At 33.1% G+C, this 23,858-nt stretch overlaps 4 protein-coding genes across 4 annotated transcripts in view; 3 read left to right on the top strand and 1 right to left on the bottom strand.

Moving 5' to 3' along the window:
* Positions 1-23,858, bottom strand: part of LOC145313725 (locomotion-related protein Hikaru genki-like) — a 50,966-nt gene that overhangs the window by 8,891 nt on the left and 18,217 nt on the right. Inside the window, exons 6-9 of the mRNA XM_080153282.1 lie at positions 18,049-18,134; positions 16,704-16,822; positions 10,754-10,862; positions 10,197-10,274 (exon numbers count right to left, since the gene is read on the bottom strand). Coding sequence (XP_080009408.1) covers positions 10,197-10,274; positions 10,754-10,862; positions 16,704-16,822; positions 18,049-18,134 — 392 coding nt within the window. The remainder of the gene's footprint in view (positions 1-10,196; positions 10,275-10,753; positions 10,863-16,703; positions 16,823-18,048; positions 18,135-23,858) is intronic.
* On the top strand, positions 108-2,369 carry LOC145332427 (uncharacterized). The gene is made up of 7 exons (XM_080177425.1): positions 108-147; positions 240-314; positions 643-722; positions 1,129-1,398; positions 1,599-1,684; positions 1,930-1,984; positions 2,196-2,369. The coding sequence occupies exons 1-7, from the start codon at positions 139-141 to the stop codon at positions 2,293-2,295; spliced, it is 675 nt and encodes a 224-aa protein (XP_080033551.1). The 5' UTR covers positions 108-138; the 3' UTR covers positions 2,296-2,369.
* LOC145332416 (uncharacterized) lies at positions 3,234-6,639 on the top strand. Its single transcript, XM_080177417.1, has 8 exons — positions 3,234-3,335; positions 3,449-3,499; positions 3,974-4,092; positions 4,402-4,599; positions 4,729-4,776; positions 5,209-5,294; positions 5,956-6,010; positions 6,467-6,639. Exons 1-8 carry the CDS (start codon positions 3,327-3,329, stop codon positions 6,561-6,563), a joined length of 663 nt encoding a protein of 220 aa, XP_080033543.1. The 5' UTR covers positions 3,234-3,326; the 3' UTR covers positions 6,564-6,639.
* Positions 11,664-16,656, top strand: LOC145332408 (uncharacterized). The gene is made up of 13 exons (XM_080177407.1): positions 11,664-11,808; positions 12,573-12,626; positions 12,879-12,953; positions 13,169-13,239; positions 13,558-13,630; positions 13,924-13,977; positions 14,162-14,203; positions 14,746-14,787; positions 15,151-15,214; positions 15,436-15,570; positions 15,800-15,895; positions 16,159-16,220; positions 16,510-16,656. Exons 1-13 carry the CDS (start codon positions 11,668-11,670, stop codon positions 16,585-16,587), a joined length of 987 nt encoding a protein of 328 aa, XP_080033533.1. The 5' UTR covers positions 11,664-11,667; the 3' UTR covers positions 16,588-16,656.

Here is a 23,858-nt window from a genome sequence, read left to right as displayed (position 1 = left end):
AATACAGCAAAAGAAGATTAAAAAAAAATTTCTATATTCAAAAATAGTTTTGAGATGAAATTATAATACAACAACTAAAGAGACTGTCTTCTGAAGTATACAATTACAAATTAGATAATCAGATTATCACAAACCTTCATGAAATTGGTAAGATAAAGTTATAACAATACAAATGTTAATACACTCTAAAACTACATTTTTTATCTTTTGACCCTCTAATTGATTTTTTTAAAATTTAGAGAAGATTTCTCATTTTTGTCACTTGTCAATATCTATGGATGAATCATTGTGTAGGGGCTACAAAATTTGCCCAGGTGAGATTTTAATCAAGTGCTTTAGAAACATCAAAACTTTTTCTTGGATATAGCAGATTTCAAGAGCAGAAAAAAGTCTAAAAACAGTAAATTTTCATTAAGGCTTGAAAACATTTTTTTTATTTTAAGAAAAGGGACTCATTTTTTGAAGCGGAGACAAAATTGGGTTATGTGTTTACTGTTTATTAGGCTAAAGTTCATCTTATCCTAATTTCAAGTTGCAAATCACCTAAACTTTAAAAATCGAATGAAATAATATATTATTATGAGGCATGTTTGGTATTTATTGTGGAGAAATGATCTTGGGCATTTGAATTACATTTATTAGATAGGAGACAAGTTTATCAGTTGTGATAGATGCAATCCTAATTGTACTTTCAATGCTTTGAGTGATGGCGAGACTAAAGAGTAAGAATTTAAAAAAGTTATGCTTATACATGAAGATTTCTGAAACAATTAAATACAATTAAATTTTTAAAGAATTCAATTTTCTAATTAATTGCAAAATAGTTAAATAAACAATTTTTTTTCCTTATTACTGGAGCCTAAAATTGTAATTCCTAGGTGAAAATATACATAAAATTGGTAGAATCAAGTGTAAAATGTAAGATGGTCTAATCATATTCGGACTGATTTAAGTCAGATTTTCTAAATAATATTCTGTTTTAAAAACTGTCATTCTATATTTGTTATTGTTCATTAAATTGTATTTATCTCATCCCTAAGGGCAATAATGTTATCATCTTTTTAAATATATATTTAGATTATCAATTGAATTTAAATCAGTTATGGATAAAAAAATTTTTTTCCTTAGACTGCATAGACTTGCTGATGATCTATACCATTTCCAACCTTGTTATGAAGATTACCCAAAAGGAGTATGGGAAGAGTGGGCTTACAGAAGTGCCACAAATATGAACTGCTGGGACTTTTATGGCAGTGAAAAGTTGTGTAATCTGTGGTTCAATTCACATCTGACATCCATACGTTCTGACAAGGAATACAAGGCTTTGAATGACTATATCTCATCTAATGATAATGTCAAGAATTTTGGAAGAAGCAACTATTATATTGGAGGAGAAAAGTGAGTATTTTTTTGTATATATTTGAAAATGTCATATTTATTGTCAGCAAAAGTTTGATGAAATATCTAATCTTGCATGTTTATGATTGGCTAAGCCCCAAGAATAATTTGAATGTTCTATAATAATTTAACAATAGTTAAAAATGAGAAAGGTCACAGGACCCCATTATCTTTCCCAGTGGCTTACCTTATATTTCTAGTAATGGAAAGTATACAGAGAAGAGAAATCAAGAATGGGCCTGGCTGGATGGAAACCCATGGACTTGGAATATTACTTGGGGTCCAGGTAGTTTTGTCATGTAAATAATGAACAACAAATAGCCTCCTTTTTCGACCAAGCAATAATCACAGCTACCTAATTTGAAAAAACTCTTAACCCTAGCTACTTTAACATTCATCAATTCGTAAAATAGAAAAAAGTAGAATAGAGGCTGCAAGGTAATTTTGAAGTTTTTTATGGAGCCCATTTCCTTGTCCCCTAGTCTATTTAATAAATATTAAGAAAGGTTCTGATATATTTTGATTTTTTAGGCCAAGCACAAAGTGGACAGGAAAATTGGGTTAGAGATTCCTTAATTTGGTACAGGTAAAATCATGTTTTTTTTTAATAATGAGAAAAACTCTATTGCTACTGATTGAATCAAAAGATCTCTGCAATTGCCAAGTAAGTGCCAGAGATGCAGATGACTTTTAGTTACTTTTAGGGGGGAAGAGGGAAAATTTTTTCAAAATCTGCTTTCTCTTGCAGAAAAATTTAACATTTTCTTATTATTTAATATTATTATTTATTTGTTAAGACAGAGAAATAATCTGTCACCAAAACATGTCAATTATTTTGGTGATGAAAATGGAAATACTTGGTATGGGTTCATATGTAGAATAAATTGTAATTCTTAAATCTAATTGTTTGTTATTCTGATTTTGTCTTATTTTAATGATAATAAAAATATAAATAAATTGATTATTACATATTGATATCTTTTCTATCTATCTTAAAATTTTTACTAAACCAAATATATAATATACAAACCCCACAACAAAATAAATATAGCAACATTGTTATAGCAAGGAACATAGAATACTAAATGGCACTTAAAGAAAATAAATAAGTACAAAAAAAATTTAAGAAAGACTTGAAAATTATTCTGTATATTTTCCTAATCTGCATTATAACAATCCTTCATCTTTCCCCCTGATAGGCAAGAATTACTGTAATTATAAAACCCTAATATCACTAAAACCACTTTATTTACATATATACCAAATTAATAGAATTAATTTTCTAAATATTTTAATTGTGTATTAACATTTTCATTATCTTTATAACTAGAGTAGTACATAAAAAAATCTTTGAAATTATTCTTAACCACACAGAAATTTTTGAGTTTTTCTTTGGACAAATGTAATGGTAATATAAATATATATTCTACTCAAGAAGTTTGTTCTTGTTTGTGTAGTATGCTCTATGTCGCCTGATTTTCAATATGATACAATTAATATGTTAAACCTATTTAATTATTTGGTAGGCAATGCTCATTATGAACTTTTTAACAGTGAACGTATACGATTTTAATTTAAGATTTACTCCAGTTATATCCAGGGCTTGACAGCTGTTCGTCAGCCGCCTTTAAGCCTCGGGGTATTCAAAAATTATCTGTATGTCTAAACCTGACTCAATTATGGCATTTAAAAAAAATTAATGCATCTAAACGGGTTTAAATTTGAGGCTCAGTCACAGTTGACACGCGGCTACCGAGCCTTAGTTATATTAACCTATGTAATTTGCATATCTATTTATCATTTGAGAGATATTATTGTCTGTATTGAATTACATCCTGTATCAAAGCCAAAGTATAAGGACTGTCCTCTAAAGTATCACCATTACAATTATAATTGGCTATAAAATATTCAGTATAACAATAACCTTCATGATATTGGTAAATATTATTAATGTTGGAATTTTATATTCTTATTTTTAATCATATTTTGTCCTATTTTGATTATTGATTGATTTTTATATTTATCAATTTTAAAAATTATTTGTTTTCAGAGAAAGCTGTTTAGTTTGATAGCATATCAAATATTCTTAATTAATCTCATAGTAAGTTTTATTCTATTTTTCATTTATTTAATTATGAACTTATTTAAATTTTTTCTCTATTATGATGGAATACATACAATTTTTTAATAAACCTTGAAGAAATGACTAATATCAAATTTTGACATACAATAAAGTTGACTTTTCACCACTTTTCAAAAACATACCCTTATGATAAAGTAAAAAGATCTCTGTCTGTGTGTGTGCGTCTGTCTGTACCAAAGGTTCTATGTAACTGCTGAACCGATATTGTTCTCCTTAACAGTTTAGTTTTTCATATGTCTTGGAAGGTTTATAACTTTTTTGAGAGAGGTTAACACCACTCTCACAAGAGAAATAGCCCTTAGAAAAAAGGAAACTCCAACAAATAAATATAAAAAAACTGTCGACTTTCTACCCCCCCCCCATTCCCAAGGGCCCCTAGTGGCCTCTAGGGGGGGTGGGGGGGGAATCTAATACTTTTATCTAATATTTCAGGAGAACTATCGTCCTTTACCTGAACCAAGCTATGCTAAATTAGGAAAGGAGAAAATAGAGTGCAATAAATGTAAACCAAATTGTTATGTAAATGCTATGAAAGGTGCTGGCAACAAAATGTTAGTTTCTTTTAATTATTACAATATTTTTAGTACTTTATGAATAAAAACCTGAAAACTGAGCAATAATAGTGAAATAAATTTTTTTTAAAGGGGATATTTTTTGCAGGCGACCTTTACCCTGTGGGGATACCCAGTACCAAATATAACCTAATCAATTAAGCCCTAAAGAGATAAACAAACAAATTTAAATGTAACCCCCCCCCCTTCACACTATTTTATTTCAATTTATTAAAAGATAAGAGAGGGATTTCAGTGCTTAAAAGTAATTCTGAGGAAAACTGCTGATATATCTTATTTATGCTTCAGACTTTATAGACTTGCCAATGACCTATATTTCTTTGCTCCTTGCTTGGAACATGTTGGAGCCAGGGGCACATCAACTCAGCCCAACTGTTGGGACTTCCATGCCAGTGAAAAGTTTTGTAATCTATGGTTTGGATCTCATCTCACCTCCATACGCTCTGATTATGAATACAAGTCTTTGCTTAAGTTCATTGAATCCAGGTGTTATAAAATAATATTGAATATTAGCAAGCTCAAAAATAAGATTTTTAAGAGTAAAATTTGTTTTTGGAGCCCCAAGATTTTACTTTTTACTCTTTTATATTTGTATGATAAACTTTTAATTTCTAGTGAAAAAGCTTGGGGAGCAAGAAGCAATTTCTACATAGGAGGAGAAAAGTAAGTACCTTTTTGTGATTACAGTGCTCTTTTATTAACAAGAACTAGCAGCTGTTACTCTAGCTTCTTGGGACTCAAATAGTAAGAAGAAGGCAGAAAAATAGCCTTGAAGTATCCTTGGACATATGTGTTTCATCCCCAAAAACGGAGAACTCAAATATTTCTATAGTTTTAAAATCTTAGGCTTCAGACAAAAAAAACCTTACTACTTTATACTATACTAGCGGTTTCGCCCCTAGCCTCTAGGGGGGTTTGCCCCAAGAGGTAATTAAAAAAACTGTGGTGTTGGTGATGCAGCACCAATGTTTTTATTACCTGCCTCCTGTCTTTAGTATGCGGACAAGATAGATTAATCATGTAAGTATGTAAAACATTGGCAAAATACAAATCTAACTAAAACTATGCATAGCTCACTGAGTCAATACCTTTTAGTATTGGAATGTATACCAAGAAAAGAGATCAGCAATGGGTTTGGATTGATGGAAGTCCTATGACCTGGCGCATCCCTTGGGGCACAGGTAATTATTTGGATAGATGGAAGTCCTATGACCAGGCGCATCCCTTGGGGCACAGGTAATTATTTGGATAGATGGAAGCCATATGACCTGGCGCATCCCTTGGGGCAGAGGTAATTATTTGGATAGATAGAAGTCCCATGACCTGGCGAATTCCTTGAGGCAGAGGTAATTATTTGGATAGATAGAAGTCCTATGACCTGGCGCATCCCTTGGGGCAGATTTTTAGACAATTTATTTGTCAAACAGTAAAAGAATTGGAAAAATTAATGGGAAAAGAGTTGATACTTTTCCCTACAATTTCTACACCACACTGATACAACCCCTTATACAGCAAAAAGGGGTGACAAGTCAAAAAGTCACACCCTCCTTGAAATTAAGGTGGGTGTGGAAAAAATTCACTGATCTATTTCAAGATGATGTTATGTTTTTCTTAGATTTTTTCCACAACTGTGTGTTTGACTGAATAATTCAATTTATGTATCAATAAATCATATGATGTTTAGAATATGTACAATATATATCTATTTTTGTTTGTGAATTTTTGGTTTAAGGGGGGTTTCAATACCCTGTATGTGCACGCCACTGATTTCAAATATTGATATACTAGGTTCCCTGCATTTAGAGACAAGAGAAATGTTTCTTTTTTTTCTGAAATTTTTAGGAGAAGCAGTGAATGGAAGTACTGAATGGTTGCAAGATACCATGATTTGGTATAGGCAAGTATAACAAAAATAACATCTTATAATATACTAGAGGCCTCTAGGTGCACTTGAAATGAGAGAGGAATAGGATTTTAATTTAAAAGAAAAATTAATAAAATATTTTTAGTTAGAGACAATTTCTCTTGGGAGAGTTGTAGTACCCTCTTTTAAAATATCTATATACTTTCCAAGGAACTATAAGAAACCACATTGAAAGAAGAACCATATTGGTTCAGAGCCTCTAAAATTGAGAACTCAATGAGGACAGTGGTTAGCGAGATCTTAACAAACAGATAAAATAACCTCAACACATTTAACACCTTAAATCAACCAGTTTTGTTAGCCCCGAGGTACCGATGGCCCGGAAAACAAAACTTATTGCATTTTTTATTTTATTATTCATGAAAATTGCCTGTTATACGATGCTAAACAATGTTTTAAAATCTTCTATAATAATAATACTAAATCAAGGATGAGAGTTAGTAGAAAAGAAGAGCTGAATTATTTTGGTGACGAATCTGGAACTTATTGGTATGGATTCATTTGCAGAATAAATTGTGTAAAATAATTGTACAGCAAAAAAATTTATTTTGATTAATTTTGTTTTATTTATATTAAAAAAATAAAATAAATATTGAGTGATATTCAGTTAATCCTTTTAAAAAGAGGCATCAAGATTCATAGAACCACTTTCAGGAGGGGTGGGGGAGGGGTAGTTTTAAAAAGAAAAAGTGAAAAAAAAACTTAAGATATCATTTCTCTAGGGGCTATTTCTTGTGGGAAGTTAAGGGTACCCTAACAAAAATAAACCTTCCCTAAACTTATAGGTAATTTCACTATAGACGAGAACCATGACGGTTCAAATGACTTACGAGATCCTTCGCACCACTCATACAGAGACACTATTCATTTTCTCATGTGCTTAATATTATAGACCTTAATCAGTATATCAATTTCTAGCGGTCACGCCCCTAGGGGCCTCTATGACCCTAAAGAGGGAGGAGGGAGGTCGCAATTGTTGTTTTACAAAAAAAAGTGTTAAAAAAATAGAGGCTTTTTTTTCAAGGGTCTATTTCTCTTGGGAGGATGGTTCTATTCTCCCCAAAACCTTCATGATAAGCTACCTTGTAAGGGAGAACCTTAATTGTTCAGTGATTGGCGAGATCCTTTGGTACACACAGATCCTGTTACTTTACTATTAGGGTCTTATTCAATCTTTTGTTTATCAGAATAAAAGTGTGTGTGTGAGATGAGGACTGGCTTATTAATTGATTTTGTGTGCAGCATTCTTCTTTCATCTCACAATATTCTGCATCTTTAGAAACTCAATTCTAAACATATATATATGTTAGGGGATCCACTGATTTTGGTATTGAGAAGTTTTAAAAAGATTGAAATCATGTTAAAGGGCCATTATTTCATAAAAGAGTTATTAATGAATTAGTAATTTAAAGAAAACTTTTTTATTATTTGTTTGTATTTTTTGCATTAAATTAAAGCCAAGGTTTGTCTTACAATAACACAATTGAGACCTAGATATTTATCCTATTATGCTTTTAGGCTAATTCATTTTTCGATTATAGTCTTGGATTGTTTTAGGATATTTTCTCAGTTCTTTCCTTTGTCTTCAAAAACAGAGCTGCGAGTATTGATGTATAATAATTATTTATAGATGCTTTCAAAACAAATGCCATGCCCTTTCTGTGATTTTGTGCTGTTATTAAATCAACATAAGACTGTAGAAATAACATAATGTCGAAAATCTTATACCATATAGTCGATATAGTAATATGTGTAAACATTATACCTCCATGTTTGACAGAACTTGTTGTTTAGTTGTTGTTTTAATCTAATATTTATTTTAATCAAGTTATGAATATCAATTTAGTTTCCAAAGTAATTGGATTTAAACTTTCAAAACAACAAGTACAATTGTGACCATGTGCAGCGAAGCTTTGATCATGCAGGGATAAGACAAGGAACGATAAATTGACGTACACAAAATTACCCATTTTGTAAATTACGATTAGTGGGTGAAACGTTTAGACACTCAACTTAATGAATCAAGCCTACGAATAAAGCTTTGGGGACTAGTGTATTAATCAGCCTCCCTCCCTCCCTGTGTACATCCCCAATGATGATAAACAAAATTAATCCCTCAGTAGATTAAAATTATTAGTTGAAAAGATTTGACAGTACTAGATTAGAAACAACAAATCACAAATCTTAAAAAGTACCAACGTTTTTCAGCTAAAGAGGTTACAAAACGTTAGGTAATTTGCTGCAGCTACTATGTAAGATGCGCGACATTAACTGTTAGTAATGGGTAGATGCTCTGACCTTTAAACAGGTGCAACTCATTTTGGTTAAATCATACACTTCATTAGCAAAATTTGGTGGAGATATGCACCAAAATAAGACCTTAAAAGGACTCTCCACAGAAAAATCAACTTTGGATTTTTGAAAATCTAACCTGAAATTATTAATCTCTGTTCAATTTTAGGCATTTTTTGTTTTTGTGGCATCGCGATCGAAGCCCTTTGAAATTTTTTACCTCCTTTAAGTGAATCCTCCCGCCATTTAATTTGTGCTGCTTTAGTGATTTTTAGCTTCTATTTTTGCCGCCGTTGCCGCATTCATCGCCCTTCTCCGCCGCTACTCCGCTGTACGTCGCTTTTTAATAAATGCTCCCCTCTCCCTTGTTCAGAAATTAAATGGAGGCTGGGGGTGTTGTGTATAGCTACGTACGCAATGTATAGCGGAGTAGCGGCGGAGAAGGGCGATGAATGCGGCAACTGTGGCAAAAGATGGTTATATTTGGCGGAGGCGAACACAAAATGGAGGCGGCAGGATTGTCCAGTCAAGGAAGAGGATAAATCGTAGAGCGGCCGGTTGCAATGGAGCAAATGTTCTTTAGCGGCGAACATATATTGAGTGGAGGAAAGTGTAGTATATATTGTTATAGCGGCAGTACAAATAGGCGGCGGACAAAATTTTCAAAGGGCTTCGATCACGATGCCACAAAAACAAAAAATGCCTAAAATTGAACAGAGAATAATAGTTTCAGGTTAGATTTTCAAAAATCCAAAGTTGATTTTTCTGTGGAGAGTCCTTTTAAATGGTATATCCCTCATTCTAGGTGTTAAAATTGCAGATACTCTTTACTTATGGTCCGTACGTCCGTCCGTCATGCGTATAGCTCTTTTTATTCCCTGTCCTCTCTCTTACTCAATTTATCTATCTCTACCTCTATTAGCTTTTTGTAATTTTAAAATCTGCCCTACTATTAAACCTTATTGATCTTGTTAATTACTAAATTAGACCATTAAACTCATACTTTATTTTCCATTAAACATCTCTATGTTTCCGTTCGGAATAGTGTTGTGCTGATAGGGGTAGTATGAGGGGTCAACACACCCCTTAAAATTGAAATTGGAAAGGCCTCCCTTTTCGCTGGGCATGCCATTGGTTCGGATTGTTTGCGTTTAGGTACTAATAAAAGAGAATGTAAATGGCTTTCAGGTTAAAGATGAAATTAATTATAGAGCAGCTTTGCAGCTAACATGGGAATAAAGTAACTAATTTAAGTTACTCTGTATTAGATTAGTAAAATTTCATTTATGCGAAACGCAATTATATTTTGTTTCATAACTGGATGATTTGGTTATTAGGATTTTTTTAGCAAAGCTACTCTACAGAAAAATTGTATGGATCTATTAGAGTATATGCTATTAGAGAGAAAGCTATTGGAGTATATTAGTGTAAATTGTTAGTTAACACCCCTTTTACCATTCTTAGTTGTCAAATTTTTCATAAATAGTAAGAATATGTAAAGACACTTAAGCAGGCGCAATTCATTTCATTCCACAGTAATGACTATTAGACAAAGGTCGTGCAAGTGTTGGTTGTCTTCAACAGATGGGTTTTTAGTGCCTTGGGACCTGATAAAAAGAGTAGGCCTTGTGTTGTAATTAACCGTTTCCAGAGGTATTAATCAGATTCAGATATCTCTGATGGGATCATGGAAAAAAACGAATTAGCGGGTTTCTTCGTATTTTCACAGTTGCTTTTGGTAGCAGGGTTAGAGCCCACCGTAGATGCTAGAAATAGGAAAAAAGCTGCTGTGAAAATACGAAGAAAACCGCTACTTTGTTTATTTCCATGATCCCTCTGATATTATAGTTTCTGTTGTAATTGCTACCTGAGCCTGTATTCTAAGGTAGAATCTCTCATCCTTCCAGTGGCCCAACCCTGTGGATACAACCGTCGTTGAGCTCGCCTAAATTATACAGTAGGTGCGCTCACAATATTACTTAAATACCTTTTAAAAGATCACATCCTTTTTTTCTATATGATAAAGTGATAAGTTCAAGATGTGTGTTAGTATGTCCAGCAAGATCTAGAAAACGACTAGACGGACTAATCCACATATTTCAGGGCAGGTTCTAAATTCCTATTCGGGTAAGTGGGGTAAGCCAACCTCCCCAAGAAAATTGGCCTCTAGAATAATTTTACTTCAATCAATATTTACTGTAAAAGAATATAAATTAAATAAAGGAGGAAATAAGCTTCACGATCTTGGAGTGAATCCCTTAGAAAACATAGGCAAAAATAGTCTTTAAAATTGTATTAAAATTGTTTGTATTCAAAATAAAGCTTTTTTATAAATTGTATTATAAAGGATAGAATTTAGAGAGTACTTTTGAATAATAATTTTTAAAATTTCTTATTTATTTTTCCTTCCAACAAAATACTTACTTTGTGGACCAAACTGGAACCCCATGACGTTTTTGATACAAACATTCCATGTGTAAAATAGTCCCCGGATAGACCAATAATTCTCCAGTATTTGTTTGTGCTATAGGACCTAAAAAAAGGGGATTTATTTGTGTTTGTACAAGAAACAGAACTAACAGGATAGTATATTTGTCTGTGTGTCTGTCTGTAGGACATTCCATATGTGAAATAGTCCCTGGATAGACCAATAATTCTCCAGTATTTGTTTGTGCTATAGGACCTAAAACAAAGGGGATTAATGTATTTTTGTATCTTCACATATAAATCAGCCTTTCACATCGCCCAAAAAAAAAACGTTTCTAACGTACAAACGTACTAATAACCTTCTAAAAAATTAGGTCAATTTAATCAAAATTTCCAGAAAAAAAAATTGAATATTAAAATTTAAAGTAGTAATTTTATTTAGTTTCAGTTATGCAATTAATTAGTCATAAATCAGTCATTTAAAAGAAACATAAAGAAAAATATTATTGATAAGCATATTTTAAAGAAATACTCATCAGTGCATATGCAGTCAATATTATTTTTCAACGTGAACAATATTTCTTCAGCATAATATTTTTTAAAAAATTTTGTTGTCATATTATTATAATATTTAGCTTTGTTTGTCTGTTTTGACAATGGATATAGCATATACGTGGATATATTGACACAGGAAAATTTGTCATGAATTTAGCTTGCTAATATGGACCTTATTTTGGTCAATTTGTTTATCCAGTATGTTTTAAGGGGGGGGGGGGGGTAAAGAGGGTGGATAGAGGGCATCGTTATTTTAGCCGGCTGAGAGTATTAATTTGTCAGAGTACATAAAAAACTGATGCAATACCCAGGTAATAATATATCGATTTTTATGACATATAATTTCAGGTTCTATAATGAAAAAGTGGCTGAAACTTTTTGGTTTGTTTTTAAGTGTTAGTCAAGTATTGACAGGAGAATGTTTTGTGGAGTTAAAGAACAAAACTTTTCCATATGCTAGCACTGTTGGTCCAACATTTGAAACTGAAACTGCAAAGGTAGTTTTTTTTTTGTATGATAGGCCATATCATATAATAATAGAAGTTAGGGTTTCTAATGCTTTTCACATAAATATAAGAACTATGTAATTGTAAGGCCTTGGAAACTTGTAGGCTAGTCTAAGATATCTTATAATTGGCCTATTGAGTACTTTGATAATGACTAAAATTTTATTTTAGTTGTAAAGTTTACAAAAAAAATTTATTTGTACAGCAATGCTTCAAAATACAATTGGATAAATCTAATAAAACTTCAAAGTCTAGCCTAGACGTTAGAGTATCTTTAGGAAAACCTAGCCTAAGAAACTTTGTAGAATTCAATAGATATTGGAATTTAAATTTTGAAAATTTTTATAACAACGTTAGCTTATTAGTTGGCTTAAAATTTTGGGTGCTTGTATTGAACTTTGATTGATTTGTTCCAACCATTAGTGTTTTAGTTTTTCTCCCAATAATTTTAATCTAAAAAAGAAATTTTATTTATAATATTTGGGGATTTACATCAATTTCTCGTCCATTGTCTTATCCCTAAAGTTCTGTAAGTCTTTTTTACTCAGGGAAACAGGGATAAATAGAATGAAGGAATTTTAATTGGTTGATTCCAACTAGTACCGTTTTAACTTTTCTCCCAATAATATATAGAAATTTTGTGAATAATATTTGGCCGGATTTACATCAATTTATCGTTCATTGTCTTAGATATCTTGGTCTGTTAATTTTTACTCAGTGATACAGAGATTTTTATTGCTCTTTTTAATTTACAGGAATGTATGGATAAATGTGTTGATTTGACAAAATGCATGGCTTTTACTTTTGAGGTTACTTTTCGGCAAAGCTAATCTTTAACTATTCTTTTCCAACTGTCTGTCTGACCATAAAATGTGATATATTTGTTAGCCAAAGGGCTAATAATACTAGCTTAATCTTATAATTTTTCATTTTAATACCCGCGGAAAGCTGTCTTTAATAGTATGCGTTCAATAGTTATTCTTCGTCTGTCTGTTAGTAACATTTTAGTGATATTAGGTTCAGATTTTTTTTGCAATAATTTATTTAAGTATTTATTTTAGTATGATTCAAAATTATGTAAAATCTTTCATTTTCTTCCCGACCTTGGAAGTGAGGAAAAGGAGATTAATTGTAAGGTACAAAAATATAACATTATCTTAATGTCAAAGTTTTAACCACTTTTAAGTCAAGCAATTAGCTTGACCAGTCAAAAATGTTAAATTATAAGAAATACAAATATATCACAATATCTTTTAAATTTTTCCTATTTTAATCGTTTTAAATTTTATGTTATTAAATGTTCAACAAAGTCAATTTTAAAACTGTTCAAAATATAAATAATTTTCTTAAGGAACCCTGCTTGTCCTATTACATAGGGTTGCCAAAGTTTTGTTACAATATCAACACTGATTATCCATTTTAGTAAGTATTTTATTTCAACATAGAAACCCACTCCCCTCATTTTTAAAGTAAATTGAAATTAAAGGAATTGATATGCAGGAGGTGGGGGGGGGGGGGGGGGACAAACCCTGCGGGGCTAACCTGTAACTAATATAACCAAACTTAAGCTTGATTTTAAATTTTTGAAACAGATATTTCATATAGGTTTTTTTTTAATTCCAAAAATTAAAAAAATACTACTATTGTTCATCTAACTTAAAAGAAAAATATTCAACCATTGCAGAGTAACTGCATTCGATACTGTTTTGATTTCTTTTAAAATCTGGTTTGTTTGTCTAGTCGGCAGCATGTGAACCGCCTTGACGATTGTAATACCTATGGACAGTTATGCAAAAACTATCATAAACTTCAGGTTTTAATTTTTACACGCAAGTTGTGTTCTATACAGTTTAGTTGTCCTCATTCTGTTGGTCTATAACGTTTTTTTTTTGTAGATCTGTACTTTTTTTAAAATGAGTATTTTTTAACATAGTTACATGTTGATGTTAACCTTTTGTAAATTGATGTTAATGGCTCAAAATTTTGCAATATATGGAGTGCCTTTTTAAGGTATAATTCTATAAGATATATTCCATAATCAAGGAAATAAGTTTAGATTTTATGATTTAAGAAACAGTTGAAACTCATAACTTTATCATATTTTAGGCTGACTTCAAAGAAGTGCATGCAATTGTGTCTTCAGTCAGCTTGAAAAATCAGGTTACAACTCTTTTGGTTAATGTTTGAATTATGTATATTTCATATACTCAAAATAATTTTTTTGTCTTTCTTTAATTATTTTAGTTAAATTTTTTATTCTTAATAGAAAAGCTACTCTATAAGTGTTGGTGACCATCTATTTTCATTAGAAGTGCAGTAACTTAAAAAAAATATATCGATTTAGGCAATGGAGGGTGAACTTCATAAAGTAAAGACGGATTTCCAGGTATGATTTAAATTATTAAGTCTTAGCAGGGGCTGGTTTTAAGCAAATTAATTCCATCTGAAATTGCCGAAAATTAAATATTTTGTTGGCGTATAAACAGATCTATAGTATAGCTGTTAATACAGACAACTACCTGCCTTCATTTTTTAAAGACCTCTTTCGTCTGCTTCTAAATTATTTTCTGCTACTTGGCTGTGTTAATATAAGCATCATCATTGGTTGATTTTCAATTACCCAATAGAAATGTTGCGCAAGGTGGTTGCGATGGGGAGATACAGTTATTTAATCCTTTCTCCCTCTAGTTTTTTACTCTTATGGCGTATAGTTGGCATAAAACTTGCTTTTGGTATAACTGAAGGGAAGTAGGTAAAGAGGGAAGAAAAATAGGGAAGGGGGTTGTGGGGAAATTTTCACTGTTAGTCAGAGCCACATTCCCTTTTCCCTGAGTCTTAGCAATAAGATAAATATACAAAATCATATAATTTGATACAATTGACATCATCGTCCTTGTTTATAAACTATTTTTGGAAATATATGTATAGACATTGGAGGGTGATCTTCATAAAATAAAGTCAGATTTAGAGGTATGATTTAACTTAAATCACTAAATGATATAGTAATGATAAGTGAATGGATATAGAATACGTGGATATTGTAAGAGATTCTTGCATACCCTCATAAAATGTTTCTCCAAGCTGGCTAATATAGCAACACTCTCAACCCTTATGACTTTACCACATCCCCTCTCCTAACCATGGAAAAACATATTGACCAATATCTGAGGACTATATTAGAAACTTAAATTGATGATACAAATTTACTTGTCACAATATCCACATATTCTGTATCCATTTACAAATATTATACAAGACTATGATTGTGAATAGAACATAATCAAGAATTGGTTTCTTGACAGTTATCAAATATGTCATTTTGAATTTTGATAGATTAGGATAACTCAAATGGAGGAAAAATTTGGAAAGTCTTCTTGGAAAGAGGATAAAGAAACAGGTATTATCATTTTCAGCTTCTTAAATCAGATATTTACATTGGTCCTAACATGAATAAATGCTTTTTCATACATGTGTAACCAACCCCCTTAAAGAAAATATCTCCTCCCCTCCCCCAATAAAAAGTTGAGGTATACTAAGATAAGATCCCTTGAATATACCTAAAATATTATTTCCTTAGTAAAGACATGTAAAGGCACTACATATTTCACTTTTATCCAGGTATGACATTAAAACTGTTGGATACCAAGATGACCTGGGAAGATGCCAGAGATCAATGTAAATCTCTGTCAGACTTTGAAGCTACTGTTGACCTTGCCTCTATACACTCAGAACAAGAACAACAATTTGCAAAAGGTATGAAACAATTATACACTTTTCATGACATTAATAATAGAGATATCATATAAGAAGCTCGATTTGAGCCTTGAGTCGACATTTTGGCTATTCAGTCCAAAAGAAACATACCCACAATGACAGTAATTAATAACCTTTCATCACTGATTTATCACTTAAAAAATTACAATTTAAAAGTTTGTTCCCTTACTATCATTTAGATTTTTTCCAATAAATTTTTCTATTTTAGATTTGCTTAAAAACATACATGGTGAAGACAGATTCTGGATTGGTTTGAATGATATTAATAATGAGGGAGACTTTGTTTGGTCAGATGGTTCTTCAGGTGATATTTTCATAAAGCTTTGTGGTCAGATGAAAAGTTTAAGGGATGTAGTTATGATTTATGACTCAATTTAAACGTAAAAATTTAAATATTTTTAAAAATATGCAACCTTCACTAAGATGTATAAAAAGAAGAAGTAATAAATAAATGCATTATACACTATTACTCAAAGTCTTGAAAGTTAGCCAAAATAAGAAAATTTACATTAGTTCTAGTACCTAAAGTACTATTATAATATATTTATATTAATTTTATGTTTTTAGTTGATTTTAAAACTTTTGCAAATGATCAACCAGATAATTACCAAAATGAAGATTGTGGACAGGTTAGATTTAGTAGATTATATTTTCTGAATGATAAAGGTGAGATACAAAAATGTCTAATGTACTGTTTTCTTTACTATAGTGTAAGCTTCAATAGATCAAATTCTGTTGGGTAATTATGTGCCTATGTCCGACTCAGAATGTCAAATGTTGTTTAAAATAAAAAGGATAACTTAGATTATAACATAAAAAGAGAATAAATTTTACTAATTTAGATTGTATCATACAAAGATATAAATTGAATAATTTAGATTTTAACATACAAAGAGTATAGATTAAATAATAATTTAGATTGTAACATACAAAGAGTATAAATGGAATGATGAGGAATGCAACAACTTATACTTTGCACTTTGTAGAAAAATCTAGAAAACTATGTGAAAAAACTCATCATTTTGAATTTTGCTTGATTATCAAAAATAAATTTTAATATTTTAACATCACACCTCTTATGTATTAAGAAAGATTCTCTACAAGAAACTTACCATTTTGATGTCTGAATAGAATTGTGGGTGGTTTGTCAAGGGCGTAATCATAATGTTGACTGAGTGGGGTACACACTGGTGTAGCTAGCAACAAGTCCTCTCCAATACACTGCAGCTCCCTGCAAGTAATAATCATTAAAAATGATAAACTCTAGGTACAGGTATAAAGACTCAAAGTGGCGGGGGGGTGGGGGGGGCTAAAGTGAAAGTGATTTTAACTCTTCCCCTCCAAAAAATGGAAATATATTGGTTCACCCTCCACCCATAAAAAAACAATACAAAACATTGATTTAACCTTGATGCAGAGACGATTTACATATCTTGATAGATATAAGAGAGTGCAGCTGACAACAAAAGTTTTGGCGTATTCCCTTAAAATGCTAAGCACTGAACATCCCCCATTTTAAAAATAAGGGGGATGGTATTATTTGCTTTATTTTTAATTAAGGCCATATTGGGTTCTTAGTAGCCCAGAAGTGTTAGGGTCCCGCAAGTATAGGCCCTTTAAGTAAGGGCCCTCCGCAGGGGTTAGGAATAGGGAAAAAACTACCCTACACCCCTTCTATATTTTTTTAAAAGAGGAAGAGGGTTCAATGCTCAACAGAATCTTTGTGGTAAAGAAACAAAGTTTTCTTTACTAATAATTCATAAATTATTATTTACTGCATTATCCGTACTTATCAATTATTTATACATTTTTGTTGTAGTTCTGGTTGGTTATGTTTATTTAATGCTAACCATTTGTCATATTCTTTCCTTTGGTCTAATATATAACAGGGCTCGGCAGCCGCAAATAAGTATCAAATTAAAAACTCTTGTGAGCATAAAAAATTCCAAAGATTGATTGTTTTTTAGGAACAGTTTATTCATTCAGCTAAATTTCAAATGTATTATATTACGACTTCACTGAGGCTACTATGTAGGGAAGGAATAATCATTAAAACATGGATTACAACATCAAAAAGGTGCAAAAGACTTCTTCTTTATTGGATGAAAATTTTGGGTATAGTCCTTTCCACGACATCCCTCCATAAGGGACGATTCTTCGTATTTTTCACAGTAGCTTTTCTCCTATTTCTAGCCCCTGCGGGGCCAATTACCTAACCCTGTAGGGCAATCACCTAACACAATATAACCTAACCTAACCTAAAATAACCTATAAAAAGCCATTTTAAAAATACGACTAATCGCTCCTTATGGAGGGATATCGTGGAAAGGACTATACCCAAAATTTTTATATCACCAAATTTTGGCTTTAAAAAACTAATATGAAATGACGTCATCACTTTCAAACGATGTGAGAATATTCTTAAATTAACTTGTATCCGTATGTACATAGAATTACCTGTTGCCAACTAGTTTAAATTTTCCAATATCTTTGCATCTGAACACAAGGATTTCCCCAAGGTTTAGCTTCAAACTTCCAGCTACCTGAATATCAGGTGTAGTTACAAGATTTTAAAATAAAAAAATATATATTAACTCTGAAATGTACTTGAAAATTCCATAAAATCAGGACTCTGCAGCCGAGCATCATACGCGACTATGCTTCATTCTAAACCCGTTTGGTTAAGACCGCGGCTGCCGAGCCCTGCTCAAAATCTTTTTTGTTATATTTTAGACTTATTTTACTCTTTCTACATTCAGTCTTGGGATGGTTTTATGCCATTTCTTGGATTTAAGTCTTGGGATGGTTTTTATAATACAAAGTAGTGAGCTTTTTTGTCTGAAACTAAAGATCTCAAAAATTGCTGGTCCTTATTAGTTGTAATTTTCAGAGAATGTTTGTAGATAGGCAGGTTTTATGCTATTTCCTGACCTTTCTAACTCTTCCCCAGAGACTAGAGGCATCTGGTAAAATATATGGTAGCTGTGCAACCTAAGGTATTGAACTACCATAAGAATGTATAGTTTTATATTACACTTCTGTTTTTAATCTTTCTCTCAAATATGAAAATATGTTTTTAAATGCAAAACCAACTTTTTCAATTTAATTCCTTTCCTGTACTTGAGATAGGAAAGATTAGCATAATTTTAGGACTCGGCAGTCGTCTATTTTTATCACGGCTAGCTGCAGGGATCTTAAGGGATAAGACAATAAAAGATAAATTGATGTACAACCCCATGATAATAAACAAGAGTACCCCTTCTGTAGATTAAAATTATTGGCGTAATAGTTTGTACATTACTTTTTGTAAAAAAACAATCAAAATTAAATAAAAGTACTCAAAGATTTATAGCCAATGACTAAGATAATGTGGTTATAGAACTTTGGGTACCAGCGTTTGGGTACTCTGGACATGGGAGAGCTTAGCATAATTGCAGGGCTCGGCAGCCGTATATTATTGTGGCGGCTGGCTGCAGCTTTGGATTATTTGGAAAGATGGACGACTTATTATAATCCAGAAAACAATTACAAACTTGTCATGAAGATTCCTGTAACAATTTAAAAAGCTTAGGAAATTTATAAAAATCACCAAAAAGTCCGTAAGCCCATTGATATTTAATTTTTTACTTTTTGGACACAATATATAAATTATGATAAATCATCTTATTCATTTGATTCTTAGGAAGATTAGGCACAAAGTTTTAACTTCTGGGAATAGTTCTTTCGTGGCAACGCCCCTTAAGGGACGATTCGTCGTATTTTTAAAATGGCTTTTGATTACTTTGTTATTTTAGGTTAGGTTAGGTTATATTGGGTTAGTTGTTTGCCCCACAAGGTTAGGCAATTGGCCCCGCAAGGTTAGAGTCCCCCGCATAGTCTGGAAATAAAAGAAAAGCTAATGTAAAAAAACGAAGAATCGCCCCTTAAGGAGCGTTGCCACGAAAGTGACTATACCCTAACTTCTTTATAATAAAATCTTAAAGAATTCCTAAGAATGTTTATATTTTTCAATCTTCATTCAAGTAGTTTTTCGATGGACACAAAATCTTTTAGAACTTCTAAATAATGTTAAATATTTAATGCATTGCATTGTATTTGTCGATGTTCGTTTGTCTCTCTGATGTTGCCGCTTCTACAGATGTTGTCATCCTTGTTCTTCAAGAGAAAAAAAAATTTAAAAGGGCGGTGACCGTACCATGCAGATATCCTAACACATTTCAAAATCATAATGAATTTATTTTCAATAAATCCAATACAAATTTATTGGACGATTTTGGTCTTTTTGAATTTTTAAAGTTATATAATCTTAATTGATTTATGTAGCGTTAGCTAGCAGTGTGTAAACTAGATCTTTTCATGAAAATACACTTTTTCGAATTTTTGTCTTCTGCTAACCTAAAAAGTTACTTTAGGAGCCTAGAAATACATGTACAAAATTTTAGCTCTCTATCTCAACTGGCGACCTAGCGCCAGGCATGTAAAATATCAACAGATAACGGTAGCACGGCGGTTTTAACAATATCTCAGCAATGTGTAGGTTTTAAGCTCTTCTGCATATTTCAATTTAAACACATTAGGACAAAGGTATATTATACCAAAAATCTTTTGTCAAAGTCTACTCTACACCTAGCGCCAGTCAGTTTTCTAAAATCATGCATTTTATACCTGTGAAAATAGAAATCGCCAGCGCTAGGTGTAGAGTAGACTTTGACAAAAGATTTTTGGGATATTATATCTTTGGCCTTATGAGTTTAAATTAAAATATGCAGAACACCTAAATTCATCTTCCAAGCCATTCTCTAAGCATTTTAATTTTTTTTATGAAATAACGGGATTTTAAAACTGCCCTTTGAAAAGGCCTAAAAAATATCTTTTTTTGTCACTTTTTTCACTGCTTATAGTTACAACTTATTAAGATATTATGCTCAGTTAAAAAAAAATCGGCGCCTCCAGCACCAAAACCGGCAAAAACTGGCAGTTAAACTTCTGTGCCCCTACTTGCCCCCCTCTTTGGCCAACAGTAGTTATCTCAAGAAGTAAAAGAGATATCACACAGAAAGAAAACTTTTTAAATAAAACTTAACAAAGTAACCATTACAGATTTCATTTTGGGACTTTCCTTCTAGGGTCTTGTGGAGCAAAAGACCCCCCAAAACACTAAAAATATGAGTTCTGAGCTTATTTTTAAAGAGATCAACCTGATTTTTTTTGAAAACTTTGTTAACATAATGGAACTCAGTAACATTTACAGATTTCATTTTGGGACTTTCCTTCTAGGTGCTTGTTTGGCAAAAGACCCCCAAAAACTAAAAATATGACTTATTTTTAAAGATATCAACCTAATTTTTTTGAGAAAACTTATTTCACATAACCAAACTCAGCAACCTATACAGATTTCATTTTGGGACTTTCCTTCCAGGAGCTAGTGGAGCAAAAGACCCCCCAAAACACAAAAAAATATGAGTTCAGAGCTTATTTTTAAAGATATCAACCTGATTTTTTTAAAGAAAACTTGGGTATAGTCCTTTCCATGACATCGCTCCATATGGGGCGATGATTTTAATTGATCGCCTCTTATGACAAGGGGCGATGTATTGGCTCCTTGAAAGGGGCGATTTAATAGCCCCATATAACAAGAGGCGATGTTATGACTCCTTGAAAGGAGCGATTTAATAGCCCCTTGCCCTAAGAGGCGATTAAATGATCCTTTATCGCTCCTTTATCGCCCCTTCTAAAGAGGAGATGATATGTCCTCTTATCCCAAGGGGCTATTTAATTAAATATCGCCTCTTCATGGCCCCTTCACTATTATATATATCTTAGTCCCTTGATGGCCCCTACATCGCTCCTACATCGCCCCTTCATCGCTCCTCCATCGCTCCTTCTCCAAATTTATATTACATTGTACTTTGATGGCCCCTACATCGCCCCTCCATCGCTCCTACATCACCCCTTCATCGCTCCTTCTTCAAATTTATATTACATTGTACTTTGATGGCCCCTACATCGCCCCTCCATCGCTCCTACATCGCCCCTTCATCGCTCCTTCTTCAAATTTATATTACATTGTACTGTGATGGCCCCTACATCGCTCCTTCATCGCTCCTACATCGCCCCTTCATCGCTCCTTCTCCAAATTTATATTACATTGCAACTTGATGGCCCCTACATCGCTCCTACATCGCTCCTCCATCGCCCCTTCATCGCTCCTTCTCCAAATTTATATAACATTGCAACTTGATGGCCCCTACATCGCTGCTACATCGCTCCTCCATCGCTCCTCCATCGCTCCTCCATCGCCCCTTCATCGCTCCTTCCACAAATTTATATTACATTGTACTTTGATGGCCCCTACATCTCTCCTCCATCGCTCCTCCATCGCCCCATCGCCCCTTAATAGCCCCTTACCTTAATTTATATAAAAAAGCCCCTACATAGCCTCTCCATCGCCCCTTAATAGCTCCTTACCTTAATTTTTATAACATAGCCCCTACATAGCCTCTCCATCGCCCCTTAATAGCCCCTTATCTTAATTTATATAACAAAGCCCCTACATAGCCTCTCCATCGCCCCTAATAGCCCCTTACCTTTATTTATATAACTAAGCTCCTACATAGCCTCTCCATTGCCACTTAATAGTCCCTTACCTTAATTTATATAACATAGCTCCTACATAGCCTCTCCATCGCCCCTTAAAAGCCCATTACCTTAATTTATATAACATAGCCCCTACATAGCCTCTCCATCGCCCCTTACCTTAATTTATATAACATAGCCCCTACATAGCATCTCCATCGCCCCTTAATAGCTCCTTACCTTAATTTATATAACATAGCCCCTACATAGCCTCTCCATCGCCCCTTAATAGCCCCTTACCTTAATTTATATAACATAGCCTCTACATAGCCTCTCCATCGCCCCTTAATAGCCCCTTACCTTAATTTATATAACATAGCCCTACATAGCCTCTCCATCGCCCCTTAATAGCCCCTTACCTTAATTTATATAGCATAGCCCCTATATAGCCTCTCCATCGCCCCTTAATAGCCTCTTACCTTAATTTATATAATCCTTACCTTAATATATATAACATAGCCCCTACATAGCCTCTCCATCGCCCCTAAATAGCCCCTTACCCTAATTTATATAACATAGCCCCTACATAGCCTCTCCATCGCCCCTTAATAGCTCCTTACCTTAATTTATATAACATAGCCCCTACATAGCCTCTCCATCGCCCCTTAATAGCCCCTTACCTTAATTTATATAACATAGCCCTACATAGCCTCTCCATCGCCCCTTAATAGCCCCTTACCTTAATTTATATAGCATAGCCCCTACATAGCCTCTCCATCGCCCCTTAATAGCCTCTTACCTTAATTTATATAACATAGCCCTACATAGCCTCTCCATCGCCCCTTAATAGCCCCTTACCTTAATTTATATAGCATAGCCCCTACATAGCCTCTCCATCGCCCCTTAATAGCCTCTTACCTTAATTTATATAATCCTTACCTTAATATATATAACATAGCCCCTACATAGCCTCTCCATCGCCCCTAAATAGCCCCTTACCCTAATTTATATAACATAGCCCCTACATAGCCTCTCCATCGCCCCTTAATAGCCCCTTACCTTAATTTATATAACATAGCCTCTACATAGCCTCTCCATCGCCCCTTAATAGCCCCTTACCTTAATTTATATAACATAGCCTCTACATAGCCTCTCCATCGCCCCTTAATAGCCCCTTACCTTAATTTATATAACATAGCCCTACATAGCCTCTCCATCGCCCCTTAATAGCCCCTTACCTTAATTTATATAAAAAAGCCCCTACATAGCCTCTCCATCGCCCCTTAATAGCTCCTTACCTTAATTTTTATAACATAGCCCCTACATAGCCTCTCCATCGCCCCTTAATAGCCCCTTATCTTAATTTATATAACAAAGCCCCTACATAGCCTCTCCATCGCCCCTAATAGCCCCTTACCTTTATTTATATAACAAAGCTCCTACATAGCCTCTCCATTGCCCCTTAATAGTCCCTTACCTTAATTTATATAACATAGCTCCTACATAGCCTCTCCATCGCCCCTTAAAAGCCCATTACCTTAATTTATATAACATAGCCCCTACATAGCCTCTCCATCGCCCCTTACCTTAATTTATATAACATAGCCCCTACATAGCCTCTCCATCGCCCCTTAATAGCTCCTTACCTTAATTTATATAACATAGCCCCTACATAGCCTCTCCATCGCCCC

Source organism: Acartia tonsa, chromosome 1, assembly GCF_053477335.1.
Source record: "Acartia tonsa isolate MP-2025a chromosome 1, ASM5347733v1, whole genome shotgun sequence".
Taxonomy (NCBI): domain Eukaryota; kingdom Metazoa; phylum Arthropoda; class Copepoda; order Calanoida; family Acartiidae; genus Acartia; species Acartia tonsa.
Note: the sequence above shows the minus strand (reverse complement) of the source record. Positions and strands in the feature narration are given on the sequence as shown.

Coding starts and splice junctions, on each gene's coding strand:
- LOC145332416 (XM_080177417.1), top strand. Junction 3,500..3,973: donor TATTCTTAATTAATCTCATA/GTAAGTTTTATT, acceptor CTAATATTTCAG/GAGAACTATCGTCCTTTACC. Junction 4,600..4,728: donor CTTAAGTTCATTGAATCCAG/GTGTTATAAAAT, acceptor TTTAATTTCTAG/TGAAAAAGCTTGGGGAGCAA.
- LOC145332408 (XM_080177407.1), top strand. CDS start 11,668: ATGAAAAAGTGGCTGAAACTTTTTGGTTTGTTTTTAAGTGTTAGTCAA. Junction 14,204..14,745: donor AAGTAAAGACGGATTTCCAG/GTATGATTTAAA, acceptor ATATATGTATAG/ACATTGGAGGGTGATCTTCA. Junction 15,896..16,158: donor TTGGTCAGATGGTTCTTCAG/GTGATATTTTCA, acceptor TTATGTTTTTAG/TTGATTTTAAAACTTTTGCA.
- LOC145332427 (XM_080177425.1), top strand. Junction 315..642: donor GGGCTACAAAATTTGCCCAG/GTGAGATTTTAA, acceptor TACATTTATTAG/ATAGGAGACAAGTTTATCAG. Junction 1,685..1,929: donor GAATATTACTTGGGGTCCAG/GTAGTTTTGTCA, acceptor TTGATTTTTTAG/GCCAAGCACAAAGTGGACAG.